General features: G+C 45.1%; 1 protein-coding gene across 6 annotated transcripts in view; it reads left to right on the top strand.

The window, feature by feature from the left end:
• Positions 1-3,656: 3,656 nt before the first annotated feature.
• MYO5A (myosin VA) overlaps positions 3,657-16,790 on the top strand; it is a 123,933-nt gene continuing 110,799 nt past the window's right edge. For 2 of the 6 annotated variants that reach the window (XM_079953127.1, XM_079953128.1), the window contains exon 1: positions 14,328-14,643. In XM_079953127.1, the coding sequence (XP_079809253.1) occupies positions 14,560-14,643 (84 nt within the window). In that variant the 5' untranslated portion in view covers positions 14,328-14,559. Of the gene's footprint in view, positions 3,805-14,317; positions 14,644-16,790 lie in introns of those variants that run through there. The other 4 variants (XM_079953126.1, XR_013833028.1, XM_079953125.1 and 1 more) reach the window with 4 other exon arrangements.

Genomic DNA, 16,790 nt, shown 5'->3' on the forward strand with positions numbered 1-16,790 from the left:
AGGGTGAGGGTATTTCCAGTGGCGTAGCGTGGGTTGTCAGCACCCGGGGCAAGGCAAGTAATTTGCACCCCCTAACCCGTGGATTTGCGCCCCCTAACCCTAACCCCCAGATGTTGCGCCCGGTGCGGCCGCCCCCCCTGCACCCCCCACGCTCCGCCACTGGGTATTTCTGCCAGTGGGGGCTCCCCATTGCCAAGGGAAGGGGTGGTTGCTCCATAGCCTAATCCTCTCCAACCTGGTGGGTTTGGGGTTTGGACTGCATAGTTATTAGAAGGCAAGTGTTAGCTTATTAGTATGGAGTAAATCTCTATATACTCAATGGCACTTACTTTTGAGTAAAATGCTTAAGAATGTCCTGTAACAAATCTACTAAGTATGGCATACACTTTAGTGGACTAGAGCCAACTTCCTGAGATGAAATATTATCTCCATGAAGCTGAAATCGTGCAGAAACTTGCCCAGATCTAGTTGAAGTTAACATTTCATATAACTGCTTAAAGCTGACTCTAACGGGTTTCTGAAAGCATCCCCCACTCAAAAGACTGCAATACTAAATGTACCTGGGAAATGAATTTTATTGGAACTTATTCCTGAGTAAATATCCTTAGGATTTCACTGTAACAGAGTAATACTATGTAACCAGGTATACTCATAAATGCCACTGTCTTCAGTAAAGTGTAAAGGTAAAGAGACCCCTGACCGTTAAGTCCAGTCGCAGGCAACTCGGGTTGCGGTGCTCATCTCGCTTTATTGGCCGAGGGAGCCGATGTTTGTCTGCAGACAGTTTTCCCGGGTCATGTGGCCAGCATGACTAAGCCACTTCTGGCGAACCAGAGCAGCACACGGAAACGCTGTTTACCTTCCCACCGCGGCAGTACCTATTTATCTACTTGCACTTTGACGTGCTTTCGAACTGCTAGGTTGGCAGGAGCAGGGACCGAACAATGGGTGCTCACCCCGTCGCGGGGATTCGAACCGCCGATCTTCTGATCGGCAAGCCCTAGGCTCTGTGGTTTGTGCAGCTATAGCCCTATGCACACAGACTTGGGAATAACTCTCAAAAGACTAGCTGGGTTTCTGTTGCAGAAAGATAAGCAAGGAGTCTTGTGACACCTTGAGGCCTAACCAATTTATTGTAGCCCACCTTTTTCCTGGAGTTCCCTTCATCAGTTGCATGAAGCATAACTTCACTTGGCAGGTGTGTGTGCATATGCATATTTATTTATTAAATCTTTATTATGCCCTTCAACCATAGATCAAGGGGGTTCACAGCATAAAAATACAAGATAAAAACACAAATATATCCATCAAGCACACACAGGCATGGGTGTACAGAAAAAAAGATATTTATAAAAATTAATAATAAATTTGAACCCCACTCATCTGACAGGGTTGCCCCAGCCACTCTCGCTGGCTCCCAGCATCCAGGTGATCAAATGGCAACAGAATGCAAACAGCGCAGTCAATGACTCGACTGTACTTTTTGGTCTGTTCAAGGACGCCGCATGGCCCCATCCATTGCTTGCTGAACTTATCTGAGCGCAGTAAGGCCCAGCTGAGCCTCATGGACAGTGCTGGATTTACGTATGAGCTAAACAAGCTATAGCTTAGGGCCTCACTCTCTTGGCGGCCCCCCCAAAATTAAAGGAAAATAACCTGGATGTACATTTCCAAAATAGAAGATAAAAAACAAATAAAATAAAACCTACATGCAGCAGCAGTGTTTTGTATTGTGTAGGCTCCTATGATGTAAGTAATGGGGCCCACCGGCTCTCTAAAATATCAAAGGTTTGCTCATTTCTATATACAGTGGTGCCCCGCAAGACGAATGCCTTGCAAGACGAAAAACCCACTAGACGAAAGGGTTTTCCGTTTTGGAGGCGCTTCGCAAGACGAATTTCCCTATGGGCTAGCTTTGCAAGACGAAAATGTCTTGCGAGTTTTTCCGACTTTTTCCCCCTTTCCCCCCTTTTTTCTAAGCCGCTAAGCCACTTATCCGCTAAGCCGCTAAAAGCCGCTAATAGCGCTAAGCCGCTAATGGGCTTGCTTCGCAAGACAAAAAAACCGCTAGATGAAGAGACTCGCGGAACGGATTATTTTCGTCTTGTGAGGCACCACTGTATAAGGTGTGGGTGACGCTGTGGGTGACGCAAGACAAAAAAACCGCTAGATGAAGAGACTCGCGGAACGGATTATTTTCGTCTTGTGAGGCACCACTGTATAAGGTGTGGGTGACGCTGTGGGTTAAACCACAGAGCCTAGGACTTGCCGATCAGAAGGTTGGCGGTTCGAATCCCCGTGACGGGGTGAGCTCCCGTTGCTCGGTCCCTACTCCTGCCAACCTAGCAGTTCGAAAGCATGTCAAAGTGCAAGCAGATAAATAGGTACTGCTCTGGCAGGAAGGTAAATGGTGTTTCCGTGCACTGCTCTGGTTCGCCAGAAGCGGCTTAGTCATGCTGGCCACATGACCCGGAAGCTGTCTGCGGACAAACGCCGGCTCCCTCAGCCAATAAAGCGAGATGAGCGCTGCAACCCCAGAGTCGGTCATGAGTGGACCTAATGGTCAGGGGTCCCTCTATATATAGGCTGCCTACATTCTGCATGTGGAACTGGCTTTAGGTACCTTATTAGGGCCATAAACGACCATATAGCATATATTCAGCACAAGAAACAGTGACAATTTGTTGTTGACCAAGGACAGCTGGGAGAGACGCAGGTGGCGCTGTGGGTTAAAGCCTCAGCGCCTAGGACTTGCCGATCGAAAGGTCGGCGGTTCGAATCCCTGCGGCGGGGTGCGCTCCCGCTGCTCGGTCCCAGCGCCTGCCAACCTAGCAGTTCGAAAGCACCTCCGGGTGCAAGTAGATAAATAGGGACCGCTTACCAGCGGGAAGGTAAACGGCGTTTCCGTGTGCGGCTCTGGCTCTGGCCAGAGCAGCGATGTCACGCTGGCCACGTGACCCGGAAGTGTCTCCGGACAGCGCTGGCCCCTGGCCTCTTAAGTGAGATGGGCGCACAACCCCAGAGTCTGTCAAGACTGGCCCGTACGGGCAGGGGTACCTTTACCTTTACTTTAAGGACAGCTGGACATCTAAAGGGCCCCGTTGCCTTCAGTAGCTGAGGGCCTCATCAAACCAAAATCCGGCCCTGCTCATGGAAAGGATGCACCCGAGAAAGGATGCAAACCAAGGCTCGCGAAACCTTTTCTAAAGAAGCACAAAAACAACAGCCCACCCGCAGGTTCTTCTGGGTTTCTGCGGGAGGCCGGCCTGGGCCGGGGAGCGAGCTGCCCGGGTCTGAGGTGGCTCCTTCCTCGTCTCGGCCCGCCGACACTTCGCCCGCGCGGCCGGTGGGAGGCAGCGCGCGCCCACGAGAGCCGCCCGGCGGCCGCCTTGCCTTTCTCCGGCGCCGGCTGCTGGTACCCACAATGCACGAAGAGCCCCTGCAGCCGGAGCAGGAGGAGGAGGGAGCCGGCTGCGCGCCTGCATCACCCCCATCCTCCTCGCCCTTCCCAGGTAGCAACATGGCGGGGCCAGCCCAGCCGCCTCCTGAGGAGAAACCGTGGCAGCCGTGAGCGGGGCGCCGCCGCCGCGGCAAGACGCCTCGCCGCCTCGCCTCTCTCGGCGCGCGCCCCGCCCCGCCCTGCTGGCTGGCTGCCTGCCTGGCCGGCCTCCCTCGCTTCCTCGCCGCTTCTCTCGCTCCAGCCCGGAGGCGAAGAGCCGCTGCCATCGCGGCCGCAGCCCGCCCGCCCGGAGCAGCCCCTGCAGCGCCGCTGCAGCCATGGCAGCGTCCGAGCTGTACACAAAGGTGAGCGGCGGGGGGGGGGGGGGGGAGAGAAACGGGCGCCAACGAGGCCTACGCTTTTCCCCTCAGCCTTGCCAAGGCGGGAATGAAGGGCGAGGGGAGGCCGAGGCCGTTGCAGGGTGCTTGGCAACGCCGCGGGAGGGGGGTGGGCCTCGTTGCCAAGGCGACGGCACGGCCGTGTGTGTGTGTGTGTGTGTGTGTGTGTGTGTGTGTGTGTAGAGAATGGGGCCAGGCCCTCGACGAGCGGTGGTGGTGCCTATAAGTCACACACAGCAGGGATGGATTTGGTCCCTATGAGCCATTTCTCGCCTTCATCTCTCTTTCTGCCGTCCCCACCTTTTTTCAATTTTATTTTCGGGGGTCGGGTTAGGGAACGAGGAGCCGGCCTCCCTCACAAGCAGAGAGGTTGGGTGCTCCACCTGTCACGGGGGAGCTCCTTTGGATTCCTGCAATGCAGGGGGTCGGACTAGATGACCCCCCCCCGGGATCCCTTCTGACTCTGCGATGCTGTTATACCCCCCTGTAGCATTCAGGGGCTGGCGGGGCTGGGATGGGCCGGTTGTCACCTTCCTCTCAGGGCCCTTGTGGCTGAGCAGCATCTTCCTTGCCTGCGTCTCCTTCCTCTCTCCTTCCTGGTGACCTGAAAGTGAAGAAAACAAAGGGACTGCTCCTCATTTGGAGCAGCTCGCTCACATGTTACCTTGTTTTATGTCCTCTTCCTCAGCTATTTCTCTCCACCCCCCTCTTTAACATTTCCACCACATGCTGTCATCTTGTGGCACCTGAAAGCCTAGCATCATTTATTGCGGCTGGAGCTTTGGGTGGTGGAGGAGAGTTTGCCTTGTCGGTTGTATTACTGCTTGCCTGATGAGGAATTCTGCTCATAATAATCCCAGCTACGTGCCCGCTCTCAGACCATTGCATTTTTACATCTTCTGTTAGATAAGCATGAGTCATGCTTGATTTCCTTATAATCAGCTGGTGTTTGTTTTTGCACAGTAATGAAAACTCTTGCAGTTTGGAAGGAAATAATGCAGAGTGCAGTCCTTGGCAGTGGTGGTTTTTAGGTTCCCTTGTTTTCCAAGGATGCGCAGCTGGTGGTGGATGAAAGCTAGGTTATGCCAAGGGAGGGAAGGGCAGGCGATGCAAACTCCTTGTCTCTTAGCAGCCTGACTCGGCAGCTCCCTTGGGGAAGCTTCAGTGCTAATGAATTGGGCTGTGTGATGTGTTGGGATAACTCATACAAAGAACACTCTAATTGCAGCATCACGCTTGGTTCCCAAGCTAAACTTTAATTATGGCCATAGCTATAGACATGGAACACACACATTGTCTATATGTGTAGCCAAACCTCAGTCATGTGCCTCGTGCTATCGTTTGGAAGTTCTTTTCATTTATTTAAAAATGCCTGTGAGGAGGGAGATAACAGTTCCCCAGCTATTTCTCTTGTTCCATACAAATGGATGGGGGAAATATGCTATACAGAATAAGAGAAAAAGGGCTTGGTAGATGCATCATATGTCTCCGGTGATCACATTAGATATCATGATATGTGAAATATCAGCTTTTCAATATGTATAGATGTGGTATTGTCACAGAGTTCTCTAGCTCAGGGTGTTGTGGCCATGCTTCTTGAATATGCTTCTCAAATTAATCCCTAGCTTTGCTACCGATATTTTTTGTTTCTAGGCCTAATGGGGTTCTGTGAAGCCCAGAGATTGAGAATGTCAAATTCTCATCTCTAATGCATTTAAATTAATATCTATTTTAATCTCATTTATTGCATTTATAAGCTTGAATTCTAAGCTGTGTCTCCTGGCAAAACTTCACTGGTTCTCTTTGTATAGTCAACTTCATCTTCTGCTCTAATAACAAAGACTAGCTAGGTAGTCATCAGGCCAGCCATACAATGCAATCCATTTCAATTTTTCTGTGAACAATATAGGTAGCATAGAATTTGGGTCTTGCCATTCAAAACAAATAACCTCTTATTCAATCTATGGAACATCATCTGAATGTTTTTCAGTCTGGGTTCTTCTTTTAATTCTGCTTGGTGGAATTCAGTTTGGGTTCATAAAGCTTGCAGTACAAGAACACAAACTTTTTGTAAGTGTATATATTAATATTGTGTTTACTTTTTAGCTTTGGGGTAGAGTCTGTACTTTTAACTGTGTGTGTTATTGAACTAGCTATTATTTTATAACTCATTTTGGACACAATTTTAATTAGTGTTTGGCTTCTCTGGAAAAGCTTATCTCTGGTGCATGTGGAATCATTTGAAGTAGAAGAATAATAGTCCAGTGTAAGTAGGGACTGGGAGGTGAACTTCATGCTGAAGGTCTATAGTGATCTTATGAAGCCCATTCTTTTTGGGGGAGTGGAGAAGAGACTAACTATGCAATCCTATACATGTCTATTCAGAAGTAAGTCCAATTGAGTTCAGTGGGGTTGTTGTTGTTGTTTAGTTTAGTCGTGTCCGACTCTTCGTGACCCCGTGGACCAGAGCACGCCAGGCACTCCTGTCTTCCACTGCCTCCCGCAGTTTGGTCAAACTCATGCTGGTAGCTTCGAGAACACTATCCAACCATCTCGTCCTCTCTCGTCCCCTTCTCCTTGTGCCCTCCATCTTTCCCAACATCAGGGTCTTTTCCAGGGAGTCTTCTCTTCTCATGAGGTGGCCAAAGTATTGGAGCCTCTGCTTGAGGATCTGTCCTTCCAGTGAGCACTCAGGGCTGATTTCCTTCAGAATGGATAGGTTTGATCTTCTTGCAGTCCATGGGACTCTCAAGAGTCTCCTCCAGCACGGTTACTTTCATGTAAGTGCAGTTGATACTTTTTGTAATTAAAAGCAACATTAAAGGACTTTGTGTGTTGGATTTGTCTGAGCACCTGATTTTCCTGGATTGAAGGAGTCATAAAAAATATGAACTGCCCGCTAGTGTTTTCTTTTTTGATACTATGAGCATGTAAGGCTTCATTTGTGTTTAAATCAAACGAGAAATGCTAATGTGGAGATTGTAATTTACACAATTTGGTAATTGGTACAAAAGAAAACAAGGCATTATAGCATCCGGATCTTTTTTTTACTATAGTGGGCATTTATGCGTAAAGTGTTGTCAGACATGAATCACACCAGGATCTATGCGCTAGCTGGAGTTGGCACTTTCTACAGACCAAGCAAACTAATGTTTGTGTGAAGTGATTATGGTGTATAGAAAAATATTCACACGTCAAAGAAGTTCCTCCACTCTTAGACCATATTCTATTTCCTAGGAATTACCCAGAAGAAAAAGCAAAATGATCTAAATGCAGATGAATCAATATCTGAGTGTGTCTACAAGTCACATTTGTGTTTTTTCTGCAGAAAAGTACCTAGGCCTTATTTGTAGCCAGCAGGAGACTCAGTTAAAACTCCAAATAAATATAATGGGCTTCTCACTGAGATAAGTGTTCACATTAATGACATCATGCATTGACTTCAGTGGTGATAGATGTAAGTACAGCCAGGAGCAAGCTGTTTAAAACTCATCATTTTCTAAAACAAGTGGCAGGAACCTTTGCTTACATTTTCTCGGGTAAGCACATCTCAAGTTGTGCTTTTCTAACTTCTCCCTACTTTTAAAAGGCGATTTCTGTTTTTCTTTTAATAAGATGCTGCCCACTTCTGTGCTGTATCGTCCTTCCAATAATATTAAATAATAAATAAAATATCATAAAATAAAATAATAGTAATAAAGGGAAGATGCTTCACTGTGTTTCTGCATTTTATTTTATATATGCTTTCAATGCTTAAAATGTATTCAGTTCTAGGATTTTATGTGTTGAGCTGTCCAGCATTTCCTACAAATATATAATTGGAAAATAGTGGAGTTACCGCCCCACTGAGTTGCATCTCATCCCAACTTTGTATTTTTTTCAGACACCGGTTAATAAAGGACACTTTTTAAAGCAGGCTTTTAGTGGCTGATGAGTTCAGTCCTTTAATAGTATATTTAATTTTGCTTTTTATATAATTAAATATTTTATGGAAATAATATAGTATAATATAATATAATAATATAAATGTGTGTGTATGTAACCACACTGATAATTTTCAGTAAAGGATGGTATAGAAATCTATGTTATGCTAGCATTGGAAATAAATAAAGCTACTTTCAATTTACTGAAGTAAAGTAGCACTAGTCCACCATCTATGTTAATTCAGTTACTGAAAAATGAAACACTTCTTCAAAATTACTATACATAGTGCTTTTTGGAAATTTGATTCCCAGCCCCTGCAAAAAGATCTAGTCACTGCTACCCAATTCTTTTGTCTATCTTTTCCTTCCTAGTGGCTAGAAATACTTCATCATCACAGTTTTCAAGCTCAGTTATATGACAGCAGGAACTGGTAGCCTAGAGAGAAACAGTTTTCTTGGAAAAACTTGCCATAAAATTGCAATAGCACAGCAAGACAGAAACAGGTTTGAGTCTTCCCAATTAAACCCAGACACTGTGTAAACAGTACCTAAGCTAACGGAAAATGTGAACTAAGCTAAAGAGTTTCCAATCAGCTTTGTAGACTGACAAGTCTGAAGCTGTGAAAAAATTGAGCAGATCATCTGCTAAATAGTGGTTTAGAGTGCTTCATCTGAACCCTGAGTTTCTTCTGAGGAAATGAAATCAGCCTGGGCAGGGCTGCCTACTCTGGGAGATGGAGCTCTGTTCCTGGAAGGGTGTTCTTGCTCCACAAATCGGTCATAGGGGATGTATTTTGAAATGCATGTAGACTTGTACAGTTAAAAATTAAACTTGTAATTTTTGCTCCATGAGCAATTATTTTTTCAGCCGGAGTTAATTAGTTGGGTTGTTTTTCACAGAGTAAGAAAAATGCAACGAAACCTCCCAAACACCCTTCAGAAGAAACATCCTCACTTTTGTATTGGCCCATGCACATTTAAAGCGGCTTGCTTAAATGACACTAATAAGAGCAGACATTCAGCAGAGCCAATTTAAATACGGCGGAGTGACAGCAGTTATTTCTTGTGTACATCTTGGGGTTATGGTGTTTCAAATGCAAGCAAAGTAACAATGAGCAAGGAAGGTTGTAAAGTCAATCATGGCTCTGTCCAGTATGGTTAGGTGTTCCGTGAAATACAATATAGAATCATAGAATTGTAGAGTTGGAAGGGACTCTGAGGATCATCTAGTCCAACCCCCTGCAATGCAATACACAGCTGTCCCATACGGGGATCAAACCTGCAACCTTGGCGTTATCAGCACCATGCTCTAACCAACTTAGCCTGTGTGTTCCATACCCTTGACACAGTTATCAGTCAGGCAATTTTTGGCCACGTCTATCCACAATTTAGGGTGGAAAGCATGTGGGTGTTCATATGTGACATGCTTTTGGACTTCAATACCCACATTAGAAAATCATGTTAAGTCTTATAGCATGTGTCTGGCTTCATCCTGAAAGGCTTCCTTAACAATTTCCTAACAGTGGCACTTGTGCTTTGCTCTTAAATTCCTTTGCCACCTAAAGCAAAGCCAATTTACTCTGGGGTGTGGCAGATCGTTAGTAGATAAATGCTGAATAGGCTCAAATCTGAGAACCACTAACCACTCCCAGTATTCTGCTCCTTTGTGATGTGACACAGTACATGAATCAGCACTTTGTGAGATGGTTCAGCAGAATAGCTTAAAGAGGATTGGAAATGGAAAATTCCAGAGTTCTACTGCTGTGATGCTAAGTAAGAGTGGATTCGCACATACCATACCTTTACAATGCAGATTTTTGAGTTTCTTCTGTATGCAGCATTCCCTCCACAATGTGTACTGATGCACATCTAGAAGAGTTAGTAGCAGTAACTTGTGCTTAGCTGTTATATGATAAAAAGCAGGTACACGCCAGGTACACCCTTGGCTACCTGTGTTCTCCTGAATCATTTATCATGGGACTTTATTAAAATGGTAAAAAGTGTGCTATAAATGTGTTTTTTCTTTTTTTTCCTTTTTTTAAAAAATATATTTATTAAGGTTTTACAAAACAAAAAAGGTTACATAAAATATGACACACGAAATAAGAATAATAAAAAAAGGAAAACGAAATAAGAAAAATACAAAAATACAAGGAAAAAGTTTCAAAATACAAAATACAGAAGAAGAGAAAAAAAACACTTAAAAACAAATCCATCTTTTCATACCTTATACTTCCTTTACTTAGTTCCCTGACTCCCTCACACCTCCCTTTTCTGTATTTCAATTCACATTATTTAGTTCAGCAAATCCTTTCCCTCTTTGTTTTAATCTTAATCCAATATCTTAACACATTATAACTTTATATTTTCATCTGTTATCAAAAAGTGTGCTATAAATGTGAAGGAAGTGGGAATATTATAGCATACAGTCAAGCAACCCCCTAATTTAGGTAGGTTATAGAATACAAGCACTTAAAACAGATCAATCTTGTTTCTGTATCTTGAGGTGGCTTTTCTTAGCACCTTTCGTAAATATTATGGAGTCTTGCCTGTGTTTCTCTACGTATGTTAGAACTGGAGAAACAAGATCCACGAAAGGCAGGTGTCTGGGAAATATGTTGTCTAAAGGTCTTGAGCTTTAAGCAGGGGAACAGTACAGTGGTACCTCGGGTTACAAACACTTCGGATTACAAACTCCGGAAGTAGTACCTCGGGTAGAGAACTTTGCCCCAGGATGAGAATGGAAATTGTGTGCCGGTGGTGTGGCAGCAACGGGAGGCCCCATTAGCGAAAGCGTGCCTCAGGTTAAGAACAGTTTCGGGTTTAGAATGGACCTCCGGAATGAATTGAGTTTGTAACCCAAGGTACCACTGTATTGGCATTAAATGAATATGTAACTCTGGAGCTGCCACATGACTAAAGAAATCTTTGTTGAGTATACATGTGGATTTTAGTAATTTGACATATGAGAAAACCCGTTAGTTCTAAAGAAAAAGCATGGTACTTTTGTTTTTAGATGATGGATGCAAGTGTTTGTAAGCAGGCATCATCTTAAACGCAGTTACCTCCTTCCCTCCCATGTAAGAGGGAATTATTTCATTAGTATTCAATGCTAAAACATGATTATGTATTACTAGGTAGAGCTTGCAGCTGCGAGATGTTCAGAATCTTTTGCTTCCACTTTCAACTTATTGTCCTAACCTGGTCATAGTATTCTCCATGGATAGTGGAAAGAAACCAACTTCAAACAATAGTTCACGAAGCTGGCTTGTTTTCACTAACCAAAGTTAAGACTAACCACAAGACCGCATGCTAAAGTGAGGTTAATCTAAAAGAGAACTTTCCTTATCTTCTCACAGCTGTACTTCAAGGAGAAGGAGGTGAGCCCAAAGTTCACTGTGGTTCATCTTTGTAATGCTAAACCATGACTCCATCAGATGTCAAGGAGATCAGTAACAATCAGTATAAGTACCGTATTTTTCGCTCTATTGGACGCAGTTTTTCCCCTCCAAAAATTGAGGAGAAACGTGTGTGCGTCCTATGGAGCGAATGCAGGCTTCTGCCATAGCCGCGCGCAACCCCTCCGGCAGGGAGAGGCTCCACGGGCTATGGCTTCTTTAGCCCTGCGCAGCGTCTCCCGGCAAGGAGAGGCTGCACGGGGCTAAAGGGGAAGCCAAAGCAGCGAGCGGGATCCATCCCACTCGCTGCCTTGCCTTCTTCCATAGCTGCGTGCAACCCCTCCGCAAGGAGAGGCTGCACGGAGCTATGGATTCTTTAGCCCCACACAGCCTCTCCCGGCAAGGAGAGGCTGCACGGGGCTAAGGGGGAAGCCAAAGCAGCGAGCGGGATCCATCCCGCCCCCTGCCTTGGCTTGCTCCATAGCTGCGCGCAACCCCTCCGCAAGGAGAGGCTGCACGGAGCTATGGATTCTTTAGCCCCATGCAGCGTCTCCCGGCAAGGAGAGGCTATACGGAGCTAAAGGGGAAGCCAAAGCAGCGAGCAGGATCCATCCTGCTCACTGCCTTGCCTTCTTCCATAGCTGCACGCAAGCCCTCCGCAAGGAGAGGCTGCACGGGGCTAAGGGGGAAGCCAAAGCAGCGAGCGGGATCCATCCCGCCCCCTGCCTTAGCTTGCTCCATAGCTGCGCGCAACCTCTCCGGCAAGGAGAGGCTGCACGGAGCTATGGATTCTTTAGCCCCGCGCAGGGTCTCCCGGCAAGGAGAGGCTGCACGGGGCTAAAGAGGAAACCAAAGCAGCGAGCGGGATCCATCCCGCCCCCTGCCTTGGCTTGCTCCATAGCTGCGCGCAACCACTCCGCAAGGAGAGGCTGCACGGAGCTATGGATTCTTTAGCCCCACGCAGCCTCTCCCAGGAGGGAGAGGCTGCACGGGGCTAAGGGGGAAGCCAAAGCAGCGAGCGGGATCCATCCCGCTCTGCCTTGCCTTCTTCCATAGCTGCGCGCAACCCCTCTGGCAGGGAGAGGTTGTGTGCAGCCTGTACGCTGCTCTTTGGGGCTGGGGGGGGGGAAATATTTTTTTCCTTGATTTCCCCCCATAAAAACTGGGTGCGCCCTATGGTCCGGTGCGCCCTATGGTGCGAAAAATACGGTATACAATATTTAGAAGACATCTGAAGGCAGCCCTGTACAGTGGAACCTCGGAAGTCGAATGCCTCTTTAACGATCAAAAACAGGAAGTGATTATTCTGGTTTTTGAATGAATTTCGGAAGTCGAATGTCTGGTGCGGCTTCTGATTGGCTGTGGGACGCTCCTGCAGCCAATCGGAAGCCGCGCCTTGGAAGTCAAACGTTTTGGAAGTCGAACGGACTTCCGGAATGGATTCCGTTCGACTTCCAAGGTACGTCTGTATAGGGAAGTTTTTAATGTTTGATGATGTTGGAGGAAGCTCTTTTTAGTCTTGGTTCAGACCAGGTTTGGGGACAGAATCAACCTTGATCACCCTGATAGATGCTTTGCTTCAGGAGAGGGTGGGTTGGAGTATTACCTTGTCGCTCTTGCTTGATCTTTCGGTGGTTTTCAATACCATGGACCATGGCTTCCTTCTGGGCAACCTCCAAGAATTGGGAATTGGTAGCACTATATCTATTGCAGTTCCACTCCCTATTTACGGTGCTGTGTTCAGATAATAGCTTTGGAATTATGCATCTGCCCCTGGCAGTTTTGCTGTGGGGTTTCTCAGGGTACTATTTTGACCCCAATGTTGTTTGATATCTAGCTGAAGCAACTGGGAGCACCCATGAGGAGACTGGGGGCACTGCACTATCAGTATGCAGATATTGCCCAGATTTGCTTCTCTGTTAACTCTGAATCAGGAGAAGCTGTGGTTATTTGAACTGGTGTCTGGATGCAGTGGTGGGCTGGATGAGAGCCAAAAAACGCCCCCCCCCCCCCCCCCCCCGATCCTGAATCCTGGTAAGATGGAAATTCTGGGCAAGCACTTTTGAGGTTTGGAAGTTTGGGAAATTCTGGATGAGGCTGTACTCCCTCTGAAGGAATTGGTATGTAGCTTGGGGGTGCTCCTATATTTACCTTTGCTACTATGCATAAAGACCCTGATGTTGGGAAAGATGGAGGGCACAAGGAGAAGGGTACGACAGAGGACGAGATGGTTGGACAGTGTTCTCGAAGCTACCAGCATGAATTTGACTAAACTGCAGGAGGCAGTGGAAGACAGAAGTGCTCTGGTCCATGGGGTCACAAAGAGTCGGACACGACTAAACGACTAAACAACAACAACACTATGCATAAGCTGGTTTTGTCAGGGTATGGGAGCTGTTCCATGCTAATGCCCCTATCTGCCTGAGGATACATGTGTATCATTTACCGTATCAACAATTTTGGATATGAATCTGATATGCAAATGTGCATCAGAATGCACATTGCAGTTTTGGTGCTGCCCTTTTGCGCTGTGTTATTTTACAGTGGGATGTGCATTCTATGGGATGTGCATTCTGTGCATTCCTCATCTATGCCCTGGCACAGCTAGTAATCTTTTAACCATTTTGACCGTTTTATAGGCGTGAATATAGATTTCCGGAATGATAGTCTTGTTGATAACAATAGTGACTTAGTAGTCCTTTTGCAGAATTTGGGGTTGTTGTTGTTTTTTTGCATATAATGGATGTAAGCAGGAGGTTAGAGAGGGAGGCCTGAATGTGGGAGAGGTTGACAGGGGCTGGAAATAAAAAGAGAAACAGGGGGGAGGGCAATCATGAAGCCTTAACTTTTTTTTAAGCATCAGATTTTACTTCATGGTGCAGATTATGGAATATGAACATCCCTGTGAGCTTCCCTGTCTGTTAAATTATAATTTTAATGGAGGAAGTAATTGGGAGCCCATCATTTGATAGGATGTAAGAGCACTTAAAGCTCTCTGCTTGATGTAAATGGATAGAGGAACTTTTTTTTAATTGTTGTAAAAGTAATGTTTGAAGGAATGTTTATGAATATCACCATTTGATGATGATCACAAGACAGTTGGGTTTTATCATTCTTCCAAGTGGCACAGAAAGAAAACACTCTCGCTCTTTGTGCTGCAAAGGAAGTCAAATTGCCCTGACAATGAAGGAATTCAGTGATCTGACATGGCTGTCAAACGTTGCCCTTTACAGGGGCGTTATGGTTGGTTTTTCTGTTGTTTTGAAAGTGGATAATATCAGTCTTGCAGACGAGCTGGGAGACGCCTGCTAGAATCAGTCTGAACTGTGTGGCTGATCAGTTTGCCCACTCTCAGAAATACGTCTTTCTGCGTGGAGGACATATTGCTTGTGAAGGCGAAAATGCTTGCTGCTCAGATTACCAGGAGTTTGCACCACCAGAGATACTGGAAAAGTGTTGATGATTTGGACTATATGTATGTTAAAGTAAGTTTATCTTCTCTTCTCACACATACCTCAGCTGTGAATCTAGCACCATTATCTATGCTTGCTAACTTCTTGCTACTTTATCTAACATGGCCGCAATCCTATGTCCAGTTACACAAGAAACTTACTGGCTTCAATTGTAATTGGATGCAAGATTGCATATAAATATACATTTTACACATATTGTGGGCAAGCCATAGGGCGTATGGTTTAGTTGTGTAAATAAGGTTAATCAGACTATGTTAGGATAACTTTTATAGAGTGAAACTGTCTTTGGTATGTGTACTTTCTTCTTGTCGCTATACTATGTTTGGAATTGTCATGGTTTTTGAGGGAGGTTTCCCTACCGTACGTTGTCAGTGTACTAATACTAAAACAAGTGATAAAATAAGCTTTTCAGCTTTGGAATGCTGATTTGCGTTCTAATTATTTGCTTTTGGATAGTTCTGTAACATAATACTTTGTAGGAAGGGAAACTTATCTAAGTATACGGTGATCAGCTAAGCTTTGAGAAAACTGAAGAGCAAGTAAAAACAATTTGTTAGGTATTTTTCTATTTAAGCATACCTGAAGAGAGCTTTAAGCTGCAGTCCTGTCCACATATACTTAGGCAGTGGTTCTCAAAGGGTGGGGCAGGAGAGGATGGAAAGTGTGGTGGGAACATTCAAGAACAACATTATATTTTGGGCATGATTCATGCGGCTGCGTTGTTTTATACTTTCTGCATGTCCCATGATCATATTATAGTTGTGTTCTATGTTGTAAATTGAGCACTGCTAGGAGTGGTTTCTTTTTGTTTCCCCATGTATTTCTTACCAACAAAAAAATTGGTGTGGCACAAGAAAGTTGTTATTCTGAAAGTGTGGTCCAGAGAAAAGAGTTTGAGAAGCACTGTACTTGGGTGTAAACCCGATACAACACCTAGTCAGCAAACTTTTTCAGCAGGGGGCTGGTCCACTGTCCCTCAGACCTTGTGGGGGGCCAGACTATATTTTGAAAAAAATAATGTACGAATTCCAATGCCCCACAAATAACCCAGAGATACATTTCAAATAAAAGGACAAGTTCTACTCATGTAAAAACACACTGATTCCCGGACCATCTGCAGGCCGGATTTAGAATGCGATTGGGCCGGATCCAGCCCCCGGGCCTTAGTTTGCCTACCCATGACCTAAACTTTTCTTCTGAGTAAGTATTTGTAGGATTGGACTATAAGTCTCTCTGGCTTTTGAGTTGATCTTTCTCACTCGCCCCCATTACCTGCTATATCTTCCCTTTCAGCCTTGCAATATTTTGGAGGCTATAATCTGATTAGGTTATTGAATCTCCAGTGAATCTGCTTACTAACAGCTGAACTGAACTGAAAAAGAAGGCTCTCCAGAATGTGGTATCAGGCAGAACTTCCTGGTTAGACAACAAAGCAAACAAGTTATATTCCTCAGGGGTTTCTTCTCAGGGTGTGCCTGACTAAGAATGTGGAGAGAAAGTAATGGTTTTAAAATGAAGGTTTTCTAACAGAAAACACACTTGTAGCTTCTGGGCAAGGACTCCTGTTTCCTTAAGAGTTTTTCCAAAGTCTGCTAATGAGCTACTTAAAAGAGAGGTTCTCTGGAACTTCAAGCAGCAAAATGAATGTTTCAAAAACAAAAACGACTATCTACTTTCGAGTTCTGCTTGATACAACTGGGCATTTTGAAACATGATACACTTATTTGATTTAATTTATTTAAATATTTTGCTCTGCTTTTAGGCCTCCAGAAACACCCCCCCCCAATAATTTTTCATTGTTTTTCATTTAAATACAAGAACAACATATAACGACAGTAACTTGTCCATTGGTACATTCTTAAGTGTAATGTGCCATAGATGATCTGTGAGATTATGTTGATTATATTCTAAAACAGGATGAATGGCATCTACCTTTAAAGTAACCCTAATGGGATTGCTACAAGAGCTGTCTAGCTCAGGAAAAGCCGGGGATAAGGATTTATTCTGTAATTTGAGTATGGCTGGACACACTTCAACCAGGTCAAACTTTCTGGTAGATACCAGATAAATACTTGTCCATTTCCAAGTTATGATCAAGCTGTGGTTTTTTTCTGACGTATATCTTATTTCCTATCATGGGAAAGCAATATGAGAGATAG

The sequence above is a fragment of the Podarcis cretensis genome, assembly GCF_951804945.1.
Source record: "Podarcis cretensis genome assembly, chromosome: 14".
NCBI classification, from domain to species: Eukaryota; Metazoa; Chordata; class Lepidosauria; order Squamata; family Lacertidae; genus Podarcis; species Podarcis cretensis.